This window comes from Macaca fascicularis, chromosome 15, assembly GCF_037993035.2.
Source record: "Macaca fascicularis isolate 582-1 chromosome 15, T2T-MFA8v1.1".
NCBI classification, from domain to species: Eukaryota; Metazoa; Chordata; class Mammalia; order Primates; family Cercopithecidae; genus Macaca; species Macaca fascicularis.
Genome location: NC_088389.1, coordinates 9,185,460 through 9,198,938, shown reverse-complemented (window position 1 = coordinate 9,198,938; position 13,479 = coordinate 9,185,460). Strand labels below are relative to the sequence as shown.

Genomic DNA, 13,479 nt, shown 5'->3' with positions numbered 1-13,479 from the left:
TGTACAGTGTTTGTATAACAATTTTACTTCAGTTCCTACTATATTACCTGGCAAACAATACTTTATACTTAAAGTAAGAGCAATGATTATTGCATGTGCATGTTGAAAATAATAAAGAAAGCAGGTGACAGTAAGACATCCTGAGTCTTTTGGAAATAAATAGCATTCACCTGCTTTCTCATCCATTGAGATATCACCAGATTTATGTACTTGTGTGTCCCTGGAAGTTTCTTGTGGGAGATTTAGTTATTCTCTTTTCGTTAGGCTCTACTAACCAAGAACAAATCACAGACTCAGACAGCATCATAAAAAGGCCCAGACCCACGATGTCCAGAGACTCCAGGCTCAACCCACATTGATGCTGGCCCTTCAGCCATGAGACTCCATTTGCTTCTTCTTATTCTCCTTCTTTTTTCAATTCTTTTATCCCCAGGTAAGTTGGTAGCTGATTACTACAAGGTTCTGCAGATTAGAAGGCTATATCCCTGGCCAGACAAGATCCTAGAATCAGTCCTGTGGGTTCAAGAACCTAATATTTACAGCTTCACTAGGACAATAATAGGGAAAAATAGAAAAGAGACTCATTTAGCAGTAGTTCCTGTTGATAAGATTCCATCCATGTTTTTTGATCTAGTGAGTGGATATAATAATGGATGCTGCTGAAATTCAATCCTGTCAGATCAAACTGCCTACATATAAATTTCCATGTCCCACCAAGGCATCTCAAGATACAAAGTAAGAATACAACAGAATGTGACCTCAATGAGATGTCTTTGCGGGAACTGGAAATTTATATGCAGGCAGTTAGACCTGACAGGATTGAATTTCAGCAGCATTTATTATTATATTTGCAGAGGTTGCAGTGAGACAAGATGGCGCCATTGCACTCCAGCCTAGGCGACAGAGTGAGACTCCAAAGAGAGAGAGAGAGAGAGAGAGAGAGAGAGAGAGAGAGAGAAAGGAAGGAAGGGAGGGAGGGAGGGAGAGAGGAAGGAAGGAAAGAAGGAAGGAAGGAAGGAAGGAAGGAAGGAGAGAGAAAGAAAGAAAGATAAAGAAAGGAAAGAAAGAAAGAAAGAAAGAAAGAAAGAAAGAAAGAAAGAAAGAAAGAAAGAAAGAAAGAAAGAAAAAGAAAGAAAGAAAGGAAAGACAAGCAAGCAAGCAAGCAAGCATTAGTGAGGGAGAGTGAGTGAGAGTGAGTGTGTTTGGGCCCCTACTGATGATGCTAAACTATCACAAGCCCACACTCAGCCTTTCAACATTTGCTGGAGATTCACTTGTTTCCTTGTTATCTCCACCAAGGGCAGCTTCCTCCTGCTTCTGCTGCTGCAACTCAGCTAGGCACAAAGCATCTGTGGATCCGTTCTTTTTTCAGCAGGGCTTCATCACTCTGAATTTAAGTTAATTAGCTTTTTTTGAGACCTCAGTTCTGTGTTTTAAAATGAAATCTATGATCTATAGATTATCCAGCTTATTCTCTTTGTCAGGGCAAGAGTATTTTTCTATAACTTTCTAAATTCTAAACAAAAGTAAAAGTTCACTTCTTTTCAGAATCCCCACGTGTCAGAAAGTGTTACTATTATCATCAGTTTAGTGATATTTGTGGAATACCAAGTTGACTCTAATATCAGCTTTTGGGTTAAATTCTTTCTTTCTGATATGTAGCCTTTGAAATTTTATTTGCTGCAGATCTCTTGGTAGTGAACAATTTTCATTTTTATCTGTCAATTTCATATTGTGATTTTTGATCTGGAAAGACAGCATTACTGAGTACCCAATTCTATATTAACAGTTATTTGCTCTCAACATTTGTTGATACTAGTTTACTCATTTTTAGTTTTTGCTTTACTATAATAATCAGATAAATATTATTTCATTATAAATTATCCTTTTTTCAATGTTTGTATGGTCTGGTGTTTGGTTTTAATGTTTTATAATTTAACTAAAGTGAGTTTATTTTTATATCATCTGTTAGAAATATATTCTTTGAATCAATGGATTTATACCTTTTCTTAATTTCTTTTTGAGAATCTCTTGAAATGGTGAATCCTTTTACACTTCTCTCCCCCCATATTTGAATGAAATAAATGTTAGACCTCGTGTTTCCATGTTACATTCTGGGTATATCATTTAAACATTTTTTTCTTCACTAGTTATCCTCTTACCTGTGTGTAATATATCATTAATAACTTGCATTTATTTTTAAATTATTTTTTGTTTCAGACCTGCCTTTTTTTTTTTTTTTTTTTTTTTTTTTGGAGATGGAGTCTCGTTCTGTTGTCCAGGCTGGAGTGCAGTGGTGCGATCTTGGCTCACTGCAACCTCCACCTCCCGGGTTCAAGCGATTCTTCTATCTCAGCCTCCTGAGTAGCTGGGACTACAGGCACCTGCCACCATGCTCGGCTAATTTTTATATATATATTTTTTAGTAGAGACAAGATTTCACCATCTTGGGCATGCTGGTCTTGAACTCCTGACCTCGTGATCCACCCATCTTAGCCTCCCAAAATGCTGGGATTACAGGCATGAGTCACCACGCCCAGCCAGACCTGCCTGTTTTTTCTATCATCTATATTGTTTTACTATTGTTTTTATATCTTTGTAATAGTAGATTGTTTCTTTAAACAATTGATACATACCTGCTTAATTATTTCTCCACATTGACGATTTCAATACATCTAGTTTTAAAGGGTTTAGATATGCTATTCATTTCATTAACTTTTATTCGTGGTGTCTTGCTTACCTGATCATTTTTAATACTGAACTCATTGTTCATCCTTAACCTGACATCATTTTATGGCCTGAAATGAGAATGCTATTATCCAGACGTCCTCTGTGAAGCTGACTCAATGCTTTAACTCAATATAGAAGTTTCAGCATTAACAAACTGCAACTTCTGATGGCCCAAGAGTCAGTAGTACCATCATTAGCATTACTGATCATAGCAGATCTTCCCAGAAGATCTGGGAAACCCTCACCCCCCTCCATCAGCTATCCAATACAAAGTGCCCACTGCTCAAGCTCCAGTTCACAGACTATTTTTGTGTTTGAAAGAGGAGATATTTTAAGAACTTGCCTAACCATTTTCAGGGATAGAAATGTTTCAAAGAGATCCTCTACTATATATATGTTCTATAGCAGCAGTCACTTGAGAGCAGCTCACTTGCAGTCATGGCCAAAAGCCTAAATCTTTCTTTCATTCTAGTCACACCTATTTTGTATCTTTTGGGGATATCTCAGATTCAGATGCATTCATAGTATTCTATGATTTGCGACACTACTATAGATTCTTCAAAATGTTACAACATTCCAATGGTATGTTGGGAGGTATAGAAGGAGAGGAAAAACAATGGGCTCAAATGTCCTCTGACTTCTCTTCTTACAATATGTTTCATTGTTCAAAACTTTTAGAACTATATTAATACAGCATTGACAGTGGGCATTCTTCTTTTCCTTCTGACTTTAATAGGATTGAAGGAAGGGTTTTGCTATGAAATTGTTATATGGGTTGTATTCAGATAAATTTTGACTTTATAAAGCCAATATTCTCCTCATTATTTTTAAATGCTTACCAGGATTCACAGTATTATTTTCAGTTCTCCCTGTTTAAAGGCATATTTAAATAACTTGATGACTTGGGTATAGTATATATGTTACTCTGCTACAGAAACAGAAAAACCACCACCATATTATATTCTAAGATACTTGGTACACCAATTGCACCATCTTTTTTTTATCTAAGACATTCAATTCTTCCACAGGTGGGAGCACATGAATTAGCATCATTTACTACTCGTAGCTTTCACTACAGACTTTCAGACTTATGGTGCCCAAAAGAAATAGAATACTTCTAGCTGAGTTTAAAAGCTACAAATAAACATAGGAAATATACACTATTTTGAAAGTATCACTTGAGTGTTATGCATGTATTTCAATATTATATTGCTAATTTTAATTGTTCAAAGTTAAAGAGCTTCAACCTCCCCCTCATGCATTCCTGAATCACCCATTATTCCCACACATACATTGTTTGATACAGCATAAACCTAAGTAAATAAAGATGTGGCAAAATGAAAAAAATAAAATAACGTTATACCATTCTCATCTGTGAATGGCATCAGTAGACAGATGTGAATAAAAGTAATGTGATTATAATTTTAAAAATCATATTTAATAGGATCCATTTATTATTAAATGAACATTAGGCTACTTAATGAATAATAAATCTTTGACACAATGAAAACTCTTAATGCAGAGTGAGACCAAAATGAAAGTAATAACTGTTTTTCTCCTAACCCTTGCTTTAGTTGGTCTTTCCACCAGACTGTCACTTTAAGGATATTATAATAGCACAAAGCCACCAGCTTTACCATTAGAGAGATCTTCATTAAATTATCTTTGTTGTAATAAAGGTTATCTGGAGGAAATACTGGTCTGGACACAATAATAAATGTCAAGCTTTCTAATATTTTCCACTTTTAGACACAAATTGAAAGGATCATTTATAATGTCAAAAATATACTTTTTTCTAACTAATCTATCCTATGACTAAGACGCTATTAGCAATTAAAGTAGATAGAGCAAATCTAAATGTGGAGAGAAAAAGTAATTTCCACTTGTTTGAACAGATGAAAGCACGAATAAATTGAAAGCCTGAAATATTAGCTTGGGGGAACAAAATCACTCGGGGGAGCAAAAGCAGGATATACCAGCCTTTAACTCTACACTTTCCCCAAGAAAAAATTTATAGATAGCTATGTACAAACCAAAATAGCGCTGGGAGGGTTCAAGAGACCACTTAAGAAACTATAGCAACACAGTGAAGCCAAAAAAAAAAAAAAAAAAAAAAAAAAAAGAGAGAGAGTGAAAGAAAAACAAAAAACAAAAAAACCAAAAACGAATAGCCATATAGAAAAAACAACTCCTGAAATCAGCATACCTGAGACAGCAGAAACATCTTTTTTGGCTAGGAACGAAAAAAGCAGAAAGGGATATCAGTATCAGCCACAAGGTGGAACCACTATGGCCCTCAGTAACCCTCTCTGGCAGAAGACACTGGCATTTTTGCCCTGCAGTAAGCAACAGCCATTTCTGAGAGAAAATCCAGAGGAAAAGATGAAGATGTACCATCCCCGCCCACATCCCTTTTCCCCCACCAAAAATACCGTGACTGTTGTGCCAAACCAGGATCGGAACTACTACCTTTCTTAATCTGCATGTGTCCCTGACATATGAGCAGCAACCATTTCAAAAGCTCCCACATAGAAATGCTCATACTAAATTTATTCTGTTACTTAAGACTGTTTATGGATTTACATTCCATTTGTGGACTATCTCACTGGATCTTCTTTCCTGCAGTAAGAGGTGGTTTGGGTGCTGCTGAAGGTCATTGTCTCAATTTGTCTGGTGTTTGCAGAAGAGATGTCTGCAAAGTAGTAGAAGATCAAATTGGTGCCTGCCGAAGAAGGATGAAGTGCTGTAGAGCATGGTGGATTCTAATGCCAATTCCAACACCACTTATCATGTCAGATTATCAAGAACCCCTTAAACCTAAGTTGAAATGAAACTGATGTAAAATAAAAATACATCAAAAGTGAAGTTATTTGCATCTAAGAATATTGAAATATACATATTAAGTACTTCCATCTTGATAACCATCTTGTGTTTTCACTTATCAACATAAATGAATAAATACTAATTTCAAATATACCCAATACTATTCCTTTGTGAGTCATTAACAGATCTTAACAAAACCTTTAAAAATGAGAAAACTGTTACTTTTGTTTTCCAAGATGGTGTATTGAAGGCATTGTTAGCCTGCCTCTTGCACTTGGAAAGACAAAATGGTGTGTAGAGATTCACACTGAACTTTCTTTCAAGAAGCAACACAGGAACTTAACAGGAAAATTGAAATAAGCTACAGACCATTTGAAAGAAGCAGCAGGATGCAGCTTACACCATAAGCTAGGCAGAAAATTTTGAGTTTCCAGGGTGTGAGATGGGGATAAACTGACTGTAAGATATACACTTCCATTGGGAAACCTATCAATCTAGGCCATGGGGGAAGGCCTTAATCATACTCAGGGCTGGAGTTGATTCAGTGAAGAGTGACGAGTATATGAGGAGTGGCATTGGGATGTGCTTTGAGTCTCCAGCACGTTCCCAGTTTCTGGCAGGATGGAGGGAAGCCATTTCTGATTCTACCTCAGAGAGGACCTCCCAGAAGTCTGCCAGCTAACTCAAATGGTGGTCACAGGTTGAGAGAACCTCCCAACTGAAATGTTTGATATAATTTTCTGTGGGGACAAACTCCCCAGGCCAGAACTGAGAGGTGAGTGGGACGTGTGATGCAGCAGCAAGCACAGGAGCTGGATGCCCCTGCTCTGCAGGTGGATCAGGAGGGGTTTGGCCTGAAGGCTGCAGTTACTGTCTCAATAGGAGAGGCTTATGGTATGGGTCAGTTTTGAGCTCTGAGTTTAGACTTCTTGAAACTTAGCTAACTACTCCCAGTGGAACACTGTGGGTGTGAGACCTGCCTCGCCAAGGATGTGGGAGCTGGATGGGGCTTACTGCCAAGCTGCTACTCCCCATTCTTCATACGGACTCTCCTTGTACAGAGGCAGAGGCAGCTTCACTTCTCTCTGGAAAATTACCCCAGTGGCCTAAGAACTGCCTTCCAATTCCCACTGGAGCCACTGCTTGTCCCACACGTAGAGAGCCAGAGCATCACTTTACCTGACCTAGTTCCCACTTGGTTTTGCTCAACCACCTACCCTGGTAGATTAACACAAATAACAGAAGAAACTTTTAGAAGCCCTTTGGCTCTACCCGTTCCCTGAGACACCAGAGTACCTCCCATGGGTAACATAAGGCAAGTCCAAATCTCACCACTACCACCACAGCTGGCAGTCTTTTGCAAGCACCACCTCCTGGCTGAAGGCCAACTGACACAGTCCATTAGAGCATCTTGAATTCAGAACATACAATGTCATGACAGGCCGGGGAGACTCCTCTGCCCTAATTTGGCTCTCTATCACACATTCTCACACACACACACACACACACACACACACACACACACGTCACACACACACATCAACCTACTGGCAAACCGAGGTAAAAACACACACACACACACACACCTGCTCAATTCAGGCCATTATCCCTGATGAACATCGATGCAAAAATTCTCAATGAAATACTGACAAACCGAATCCAGCAGCACATCAAAAAGCTTATCCACCACGATCAAGTGGGCTGCATCTTTGGGGTGAAAGGCTGATTCAACATACACAAATCAATAAATGTAATTGATCACATAAACAGAACCAAAGGCAAACACCAGACAATTATTTTGATACACGCAAAAATGCCTCTGATAAAATTCAACATCCCTTCCTGTTAAAAACTCTCAATAAACTACGTATTGATGGAACATACCTTAAAACAATAAGAGCTATTTCATACAGCCAATATCATAAAGAATAGGCAAAAGCTGGAAGCATTCCATTTGAAAACCGGTACAAGACAAGGAAGCCCTCTGTAACCACTTCTATTCAACATAGTATTGGAAGTTCTTGCCAGGGCAATCAGGCAATAGAAAGAAATAAAGGGTATTCCAATAGGAAGAGAGAAAGTCAACTTGTCTCTGTTTGCAGATGACATGACTTCCTATTTAGAAAACCCCATCATCTCAACTGAAAAACTTCTTGAACTGATAAGCAACTTCACCAAGGTCTCAAGATACAAAATCATTGTGCAAAAATCACAAGCATTCCATTACACCAACAATAGTCAAGCAGAGAGCCAAAGCAACAATGAACTCCCATTCACAATTGCTACAAAGAGTAAAATACCTAGGAATACAATTAGGAGTACAACGGATGTGAAAGACCTCTTCAAGGACAACTGCAAACCACTGCTCAAGGTAATAAGAGAGGACACAGACGAATGGAAAAACATTCCATCCTCATGAATAGGAAGAATCAATATTGTGAAAATGGCCATACTGCCCAAACATTATAGATTCAATGCTATACCCATCAAAATACCGTTGACATTTTTCACAGAATTAGAAAGAACTATTTGAAATGTCATATGGAATCAAAGAATACCCCATATAGCCAAGACAATCATAAACAAAAATAACAAAGCTGGAGGCATTACGCTAACTTCAAACTGTACTAGAAGGCTACGGTACCAAAACAGCAGGCTACTGTTGCCAAAACAGACATATAGACCAATGGAGCAGAGCAAAGACCTCAGAAATAACACCACACATCTATGACCACCTGATCTTTGACAAACCTGACAAAAACAAGCAAGGGAGAAAGGATCTCCTATTCAGTAAATGATGCTGGGAAAACTGGCTTGCCATATACAGAAAACCAAAACTTGACCCCTTCCTTACACCTTATACAATAATTGACTCAAGCTGGATTAAAGATTTAAATGTAAAATCCAAAACCATAAAAACCCTAGAAGAAAACCTAGGCAATATCATTCAGGACACAGGCAAGGACAAAGATTTCATGACAAAAATGTCAAAAGCAATTGCAACAAAAGCCAAAATTGGCAAATCGGATCTAATTAAACTAAAGACCTTCTGCACAGCAAAGAAACTATCATCAGCATGAGCAATCAACCTACAGGATGGGAGAAAATTATTGCAACCTACCCATCTGACAAAGGTCTAATAACAAAAATTGACAAGGAACTTAAACATATTTACAAGCAAAAAAAACAAACAACCCCCTCAAAAGTGAGCAAAGGATATGAACAGAAACTTATCAAAAGAAGACATTTATCTAACCAACAAATATATTTTTTAACAGCTCAACAATACTGATCATCAGAGAAGTGAAAATCAAAACTACAATGAGATACCATCTCACACCCATCAGAATGGTGATTATTAAAAAGTTAAGAAACAATAGATGCTGGTGAGGCTGAGAAGAAAGAGGAACGCTTTTACACTGTTGGGGAAACTGTAAATTAGTTCAACCATTGTGGAAGACAGTATGGTGATTCCTCAAGGATCTAGAACCAGAAACACCATTTGACCCAGTAATCCCATTAGTGGCTATATACCCAAAGGAATATAAATCATTCCACTATAAAGACACATGCACATGTAAGTTTATTGCAGCACTATATACAATAGCAAAGACATGAAACCAACCCAAATGCGCTTCAGTGCTAGACTGGATAAAGAAAATGTGGTACCTATACACCATAAAATACTATACAGTCATAAAAAGGAATGAGATCATGTCTTTTGCAGGCACATGGATGAAGCCATCATCCTGAGCAAACTAACACAGTAACAAAAAAATCAAACACCGCATGTTCTCACTAATAAGTGAAAGTTGAACATTAAGAAAACAAGGACACACTGAGGGGAACAACACACAACACGGCCCGCTGGGGACTGGGGGTGAGGGAAGAGAACTTAGAGGATGAGTCAATAGGTGCAACAAACCATCATGGCAAAGGATACCTATATAACAAACCTGTACGTTCTGCACATGTATCCCGTATTTTTTAAATTTAAAAACAGGAAATACTTATGTACATACATACATACATACATACACACACACTTTCTTCCCGGATCTTCATTCCTGGTAAGCCAAGGAACCTGGAGAAACACCAGAATTCTGTCCCTCTGAAAATGCAGGACAGGTCTACCTTCATCAGCATAAAATTTTGGACCAAATGTGGTAACTGCAGGTCCACCCCACAATGGGTAACTGAAAATTGAGGCAGTATTTCAGATCCAAAAAAACTGATGAAGCAATTCGTGACACATTTGGGTTGTTTTTGCCTTTTCCTACTATGAAGAATGCTAGTAGGAAGAAGGAAGAACGGTGTACAAATATCTGTTTCATTCTCTGCTTTCAGAATCCTTTGCTTGTTTGTGTGTTTGTTTGTTCTTTCTTGAGACAGGACATCACTCCAGTCAGCCAGGCTTTTCCAGTCTGTAATTTTTGTTCTTTCCTTTTGTCAAGTTTTAGAAGATTTTATTTAATTTCTATTGAATTTTAAGGCATTTTTAGATGTGTATTAAAACATTATCTCACATGCTGTGTGTTACATTTCATTTATTTTCATCGTCCTTTTTTTATTTTATTATTTTATTTTATTATAGTTTATATTCTAGGGAATATATGCACAAAGTACAGGTTTGTTACATATGTATACATGTGCCATGTTGGTGTGCTGCACCCATTAACTCGTCATATACATTAGGCGTATCTCCTAATGCTATCCTTCCCTCCTCCCCGCACCCCACAACAGGCCCTGGTGTGTGATATTCCCCTTCCTGTGTCCAGGTGTTCTCATTGTTCAATTCCCATCCATGAGTGAGAACATGTGGTGTTTGGTTTTCTGTTCTTGCAGTAGTTTGCTGAAAATGATGGTTTCCAGCTGCATCCATGTCCCTACAAAGGACATGAACTCATCCTCTTTTATGGCTGCATAGTACTCCCTGGTGTATATGCGCCACATTTTCTTAATCCAGTCTATCATTGATGAACATTTGGGTTGGTTCCAAGTCTTTACTGTTGTGAATAGTGACGCAACAAACATATGTGTGCATGTCTTTATAGCAGCATGATTTATAATCCTTTGGGGATATAGCCAGTAATGGGATGTCTGGGTCAAATGGTATTTCTAGTTCTAGATCCTTAAGGAATCGCCATGCTGTTTTCCACAATGGTTGAACTAGTTGATAGTTGACAGTTCCACCAACAGTGTAAAAGTGTTCCTATTTCTTCACATCCTCTCCAGCACCTGTTGTTTCCTGACTTTTTAATGATCACCATTCTAACTGGTGTGAGACGGTATCTCATTGTGGTCTTGATTTGCATTTCTTTGATGGCTAGTGATGATGAGCATTTTTTCATGTGTCTGTTGACTGCATAAATGTCTTCTTTTGAGAAGTGTCTGTTCATATCCTTTGCCCACTTTTTGATGGGATTGTTTTTGTTTTTGTTTTTTCTTGTAAATTTCTTTGAGTTCTTTGTAGGTTCTGGATATTAGCCCTTTGTCAGATGAGTAGATTGCAAAAATTTTCTCCCATTCTGTAGGTTGCCTGTTTATACTGATGGTAGTTTCTTCTGCTGTGCAGAAGCTCTTTAGTTTAATTAGATCCCATTTGTCAATTTTGGCTTTTGTTGCCATTGCTTTTGTTGTTTTAGACATGAAGTCCTTGCCCATGCTTGTGTCCTGAATGGTATCGCCTAGGTTTTCTTCTAGGGTTTTTATGGTTTTAGGTCTAACATTTAAGTCTGTAATGCATCTTGAATTAATTTTTGTATAAGGTGTAAGGAAAGGATACAGTTTCAGCTTTCTACTTATGGCTAGCCACTTTTCCCAGCAGTATTTATTAAATAGGGAATCCTTTCCCCATTTCTTGTTTTTGTCAGGTTTGTCAAAGATCAGATAGCTGTAGAAGTGTGGTATTATTTCTGAGGGCTCTGTTCTGTTCCATTGGTCTATAGCTCTGTTTTGGTACCAGTACCATGCTGTTTTGGTTACTGTAGCCTTGTTGTATAGTTTGAAGTCAGGTAGTGTGATGACTCCAGCTTTGTTCTTTTGACTTAGGATTGTCTTGGCAATGCGGGCTCTTTTTTGGTTCCATATGAACTTTAAAGTAGTTTTTTCCAATTCTGTGAAGAAAGTCACTGGTAGCTTAATGGGGATGGCATTGAATCTATAAATTACCTTGCACAGTATGGCCATTTTCACTATATTGATTCTTGATTCTTCCTATCCATGAGCATGGAATGTATGGAATGTTCTCCCATTTGTTTCTGTCCTCTTTTATTTCATTGAGCAGTGGTTTGTAGTTCTCCTTGAAGAGGTCCTTCACATCCCTTGTAAGTTAGATTCCTAGATATTTTATTCTCTTTGAAGCAATTGTGAATGGGAGTTCACTTATGATTTGGTTCTCTGTTTGTCTGTCATTGGTGTATAAGAAAGCTTGTGATTTTTACAAATTGATTTTGTATCCTGAGACTTTGCTGAAGTTGCTTATCAGCTTAAGGAGATTTTGGGCTGAGAGGATGAGGTTTTCTAAATATACAATCATGTCATCTGCAAACAGGGACAATTTGACTTCCTCTTTTCCTAATTGAATACCCTTTATTTCTTTCTCTTGCCTGGTTGCCCTGGCCAGAAGTTCAACACTATGTTGAATAGGAGTGGTGAAAGAGGGCATCCCTGTCTTGTGCTAGCTTTCAAGGGGAATGCTTCCAGTTTTTGCCTATTCAATATGATATAGGCTGTGGGTTTGTCATAAATAGCTCTTATTATTTTGAGATATGTTCCATCAATTCTGAATTTATTAAGTTTTTAGCATGAAGAGCTGTTGAATTTTGTCAAAGGCCTTTTCTGCATCTATTGAGATAATCATGTGGTTTTTGTCTTTGGTTCTGTTTATATGCTGGATTACGTTTATTGATTTGTGTATGTTGAACCAGTCTTGCATCCCAGGGATGAAGCCCACTTGATCATGGTGGATAAGCTTTTTGAAGTGCTGTGGATTTGGTTTACCAGTATTTTATTGAGGATTTTTGCATGGATGTTCATCAGGGATATTGGTCTAAAATTCTCTTTTTTTGTGTGTGTCTCTGCCAGGCTTTGGTATCAGGATGGTGTTGGCCTTATAAAATGAGTTAGGGAGGATTCCCTCTTTTTCTATTGATTAGAATAGTTTCAGAAGGAATGGTACCAGCTCCTCCTTGCACCTCTGGTAGAATTCGGCTATGAATCTTTCTGGTCCTGGACTTTTTTGTTGGTAGGCTATTAATTATTGCCTCAATTTCAGAGCCTGTTATTGGTCTACTCAGAGATTCAACTTCTTCCTGGTTTAGTCATGGGAGAATATATGTGTCCAGGAATTTATCCATTTACTCTAGGTTTTCTAGCTTATTTATGTAGAGGTGTTTTTAATATTCTCTGATGGTACTTTGTATTTCTGTGGGGTCAGTGGTGATATCCCCTTTATCATTTTTTATTGCATCTATTTGATTCTTCTCTCTTTTCTTCTTTATTAGTCTTGCTAGCTGCCTATCAATTTTGTTAATCTTTTCAAAAAATCAGCTTCTGGATTCATTGACTTTTTGAAGGGTTTTTTGTGTCTCTGTCTCCTTCAGTTCTGCTCTGATCTTAGTTATTTCTTACCTTCTGCTAGCTTTTGAATGTGTTTGCTCTTGCTTCTCTAGTTCTTTTAGTTGTGATATTAGGATGTCAATTTTAGATCTTTCCTGCTTTCTCTTGTGAAAATTTAGTGCTATAAATTTCCCTCTACACACTGCTTTAAATGTGTCCAGAGATTCTGGTATGATGTATCTTTCTTCTCATTGGTTTCAAAGAACATCTTTATTTCTGCCTTCATTTCGTTATGTAACCAGTAGTCATTCAGGAGCAGGTTGTTTAGTTTCCATTTAGTTGAGTAGTTTTGATTGAGTTTCTTAA

At 37.7% G+C, this 13,479-nt stretch overlaps 1 protein-coding gene across 1 annotated transcript; it reads left to right on the top strand.

The window, feature by feature from the left end:
- The first annotated feature begins 259 nt into the window (after positions 1 to 259).
- Positions 260 to 5,669, top strand: LOC135967344 (beta-defensin 109). The gene is made up of 2 exons (XM_065529916.2): positions 260 to 433; positions 5,356 to 5,669. The coding sequence occupies exons 1-2, from the start codon at positions 376 to 378 to the stop codon at positions 5,559 to 5,561; spliced, it is 264 nt and encodes an 87-aa protein (XP_065385988.1). The 5' UTR covers positions 260 to 375; the 3' UTR covers positions 5,562 to 5,669.
- Positions 5,670 to 13,479: the final 7,810 nt, after the last annotated feature.